The 5,000-nt window shown below is 36.9% G+C and overlaps 1 protein-coding gene across 1 annotated transcript in view; it reads right to left on the minus strand.

The window, feature by feature from the left end:
* Nucleotides 1–5,000, minus strand: part of LOC143033447 (uncharacterized) — a 1,606,485-nt gene that overhangs the window by 488,411 nt on the left and 1,113,074 nt on the right. The window contains exon 8 of the mRNA XM_076198904.1: nucleotides 1,533–1,586. Within this exon, the coding sequence (XP_076055019.1) occupies nucleotides 1,533–1,586 (54 nt within the window). The remainder of the gene's footprint in view (nucleotides 1–1,532; nucleotides 1,587–5,000) is intronic.

Raw genomic sequence — 5,000 nt, forward strand, 5'->3', positions numbered from 1 at the left:
AATGGGTGGGAGTGGTTTCTATACCTTTTTCTTTTTGGCTACCCCTCGTGCAAGAGGGAAAAAAGGCCTTGGTATATGTATTGTATATATGTATGTATGTATGTATGTATGTATGTATGTATGTATGTATGTATGTATGTATGTATGTATGTATGTATGTCTGCATGTATGTATATATGTATGTATGTATGTATGTATGTATGTATGTATGTATGTATGTATATATGTATGTATGTATGTATGTATGTATGTATGTATGTATGTATGTATGTATGTATGTATGTATGTATGTATGTATGTATGTATGTATGTAATTTCTAATGACAATCAAATATGTATAAATTAAGATGTTAGAATATTCTTGAAAATGCAAATGTCTAGCGCACTCTCCACCCGTTTTAATGATCAATTCATGGCCATCGAAATTACGGACTGCGTCAAACATAAACCTTAGTAACATTTATGGATACCTCCCTTCCCCCCTCTCCAATCTGCACCGCAAGCTTCCTGGGTGTGCGCTGCGATCAGGTGGCAATCCTCATCAGAAGTGGCGCCTCCTCGGGAGAAGGAGAGGTACTCCGGGGTTCTTGGATTCGCTTCAAGGCGCTTCCAAGTACTTCTGCGACAGCTCGAGATACGCATCCATCGAACTTCTCCAGAGGTACATTTATAGGTGCTAATTCAGGAGAAAAAAAATGCCGCTATGATATATTTTGTGAATCTTGTTCTTGTTCATATTTGATGCAAATGACTTTATTCAGATGTGTAGTGAATCTGTAACTAAACTCGGGTCTCTATTGATCGAGACCGCCGCTCTGGTTTTAGTCAAAACAAATATCTAAAGAGAAAGGCACCGTTTCAAAGGATTAAAGTCTTTGTGGTCTTAGTTGCTTTTTGACACATCTCTTTGTTAACTGAGATATTAATAATTTCAATTGCAGCGTTGCTTGATTATTGTCATATTTAGATATTTTCTTCTACCTAACGTCAGACAATTCTATTCAGCTTACGACGTTTCTGATATAGATAAAGGCGACATTTCTGAGGATGAGTAAAAATCGAAATATTATTGACTTAATTTCAAACATTAGTTACTTTTGTCATGTTTTTGTCTTACAACTAACATCATACTATCCTATTTAGCTAGGGAAACCTTCGGTACCATTAGAGGTGAAGCCCACTAATCTGGTGGTGCACATTACTCGTAATGAATCTGCCTAAAGAGAAAGAAAGAAAGAAAGAAAGAAAGAAAGAGAGAAAGAAAGAAAAAATAAAAAGAAAGAAAGAAAAAAATCTATCTACCAGACAAACGCGACGATAACATAGTGGCGCATGCTGATTCGAAACACATAAATACGTTGTAGGGACACGTTTGAGCAAAGTTTCTCAAGGAAGATTGAGGGATCACACTAATGTCAGAGAATGTAACTTATAACCTGATTCACGAGTCAAAGTGATAAAAAAGGGCAAATGTCCATGAATATATGTGATTGTAGTGATGGTAAATTTCCAATAGAGTTTAAAGTACTTACCTTGTCAAAGAAATTCGAATAAATGTATGACGTTCATCAGACGCATGCCAAAATCTGGAAATAAAGGAAACGATTGAAAAAACAGCAATAGGGATTACCACGTTAATAACAAAAACACTGAGAGCAACAAAAATAAATCTTAATGTTAACAATAGTGATAATGGTAATGATAATTATACATGTGTACATATTTCTAAACAGAAATGTAGTAGCACATTAATAAATGACACACAGGAAACCCACAGTCGAAGAAAATAAACTTCGAATAAAGAAGATTCCTACATTTCGGCTATCAACTGTAGCCCGCTTCAGGAAAGTACATAAGACAGAGGTCAAAGGGGACTTATAAGTACATATACATATATGTATATTACAGGTGAAAAATGTAATCACACATTTGTCAATAACGTAGAAACCACTGTTGGAGTAGAAAAGACTGGAAACGGGGAATCTATATATTTCGATTGCAAACTGCAATCCTCTTCAGTAGATACAAATAAGAGAGAGGGCGTACTGTTTAAGTAGCACCCTTAACAAAAGAAAGGGGAACATGGGAAGATATCTCTACCCTATTCTCACTCCGTATGTGAGGTCAGGAGGCAAATGAGCTTTCACTAGGTTGGAGATGAAGAGTCCGGACATTATGTCCGGGGACCATTGGCCCTTTGAAATATTCATGTTGGGCTGAAATTCAATGATCGTAGATTCTACCATTTTTCTCCTGAACTCACATCTGGATTTATAAATAAGCTCAGCTCTGTCCCAATCTAAACAATGTTTAAATTGCTTAACATGTTGGAACACAGCTGAGCTATCTTGTGCATATCTAATGGAACGTTTATGTTCAATCATCCTGGTGTTCAAATCCCTTCCAGTCTGTCCGATGTAAACTAAGTCACAACCTTTACACGGAATCGAATAAACCCCTTGGCTCTGTTCTTCTTTTAACCTTTGATGGACATTTACCACCTTTTTATTAATGGTGTTAGGGTAATAATTAATCAAATTTAATTTGTCTTTGGGAAGAAACTTGGTCGAGGGAATGAATGATTCAGAAAAGGGAACGATTAAAGAGCTCTTACCCAATGAAAAATTAGAGGAAGTGGGGGTGGTGTTGAAAAAATTGGATCTCGCTCGGCTGAGGGCTTTGACCAAGAACCAATCCGGGTAAGCTAAATTACTAAGTTGAGATTTTATAATGTTAAATTCTCCTTCAAGAAACTGGGGGCTGCAAATTCTAAGGGCTCGAAGGAATAAACCTGAAGCGACGCTACTTTTTACTTTGTCTGGGTGACTGCTGAAAAAATGAAGATAACTACCAGAATGGGTTTCTTTTCTATAGACGGTAAAAGCAAGCTTGTCTCCGTCACGAACAATAAGAACATCTAAAAAGGGTAGCTTACCTTGTTCTTCCCATTCAACTTTAAACTTAATGTTCGAGGCTAAGGAATTTAAATTAGCAAAGAAGTTATCGAATGAGCCCCAATTTTCATCCCAAAGAGTGAAAATGTCATCTACGTATCTAAACCAAACCATGTCTACGGGTTTAATGGTGGGCAGAAGAACAGACTCAAAGTATTCCATGTACAGATTGGCCAATACAGGAGAGAGATTTGAACCCATGCTACAACCAAATTTTTGTCTGAAAAAAGAATTCTGGAAGGAAAAAACATTTGATGTGACACACAGGCGAATAAGCGCAATGATTTTTGAAACGGGAAGTGGGAATTTGTCCTGAAATGGTTGTAGCTTAGTTTCCAGGAAGGATAGAACGTCATCAATACAGACATGAGTGAAAAGAGAAATTACATCCAGGCTAAGCATTTTCCTACTAGAAAAGTTCACTTTTTTTATTTTTGTGATGAAATCCTCTGAGTGTTTTAAATGAGAATCGGAGAAAGTACCAACAAACGGGGATAAAAGGTTTGCTAACCATTTAGACAGCTTGCTGGTACAAGATCCCCGGTTGGAGATGATAGGTCTGAGGGGAATATCAGATTTATGCAATTTTGGAAGGCCATAGAAATAAGGCAACTTAGGATTAATCACTTTGAGTTTCAGTACCTCTTCGTCTTTAGTGATGTTACGAACTTCTTTGTTGAAAGTGGCAGACATGTTTTTAAGTGGATTTTTAATAAGTTGCTCATATGTATCCGTGTCATTTAGAAGGGCCATGGCTTTATCTACATAACTGTCATGGTCAAGAATAACGATTTTACTACCCTTGTCTGCCTTTGTAATAATAATGTTATCCATGCTCCTAATTGCCTCCAAACTATTTTGATACCTAATGGGAAGTCCATTTCTTTTATCAAAACAATCTGCAATGCCTTGCAAAAGAGCCCCTTTTTAAACATAATAAATTTTTGTCATAGTTGTTATTAGCTAGGAATTTATCAAAACCTACGAGAAAGTCCATAGCATGATGCTTCTCAGAGGATTTCATCACAAAAATAAAAAAAAGTGAACTTTTCTAGTAGGAAAATGCTTAGCCTGGATGTAATTTCTCTTTTCACTCATGTCTGTATTGATGACGTTCTATCCTTCCTGGAAACTAAGCTACAACCATTTCAGGACAAATTCCCACTTCCCGTTTCAAAAATCATTGCGCTTATTCGCCTGTGTGTCACATCAAATGTTTTTTCCTTCCAGAATTCTTTTTTCAGACAAAAATTTGGTTGTAGCATGGGTTCAAATCTCTCTCCTGTATTGGCCAATCTGTACATGGAATACTTTGAGTCTGTTCTTCTGCCCACCATTAAACCCGTAGACATGGTTTGGTTTAGATACGTAGATGACATTTTCACTCTTTGGGATGAAAATTGGGGCTCATTCGATAACTTCTTTGCTAATTTAAATTCCTTAGCCTCGAACATTAAGTTTAAAGTTGAATGGGAAGAACAAGGTAAGCTACCCTTTTTAGATGTTCTTATTGTTCGTGACGGAGACAAGCTTGCTTTTACCGTCTATAGAAAAGAAACCCATTCTGGTAGTTATCTTCATTTTTTCAGCAGTCACCCAGACAAAGTAAAAAGTAGCGTCGCTTCAGGTTTATTCCTTCGAGCCCTTAGAATTTGCAGCCCCCAGTTTCTTGAAGGAGAATTTAACATTATAAAATCTCAACTTAGTAATTTAGCTTACCCGGATTGGTTCTTGGTCAAAGCCCTCAGCCGAGCGAGATCCAATTTTTTCAACACCACCCCCACTTCCTCTAATTTTTCATTGGGTAAGAGCTCTTTAATCGTTCCCTTTTCTGAATCATTCATTCCCTCGACCAAGTTTCTTCCCAAAGACAAATTAAATTTGATTAATTATTACCCTAACACCATTAATAAAAAGGTGGTAAATGTCCATCAAAGGTTAAAAGAAGAACAGAGCCAAGGGGTTTATTCGATTCCGTGTAAAGGTTGTGACTTAGTTTACATCGGACAGACTGGAAGGGATTTGAACACCAGGATGATTGAACAT

Source organism: Oratosquilla oratoria, chromosome 15, assembly GCF_046742065.1.
Source record: "Oratosquilla oratoria isolate Oo_2021 chromosome 15, ASM4674206v1, whole genome shotgun sequence".
Classification (NCBI taxonomy): domain Eukaryota; kingdom Metazoa; phylum Arthropoda; class Malacostraca; order Stomatopoda; family Squillidae; genus Oratosquilla; species Oratosquilla oratoria.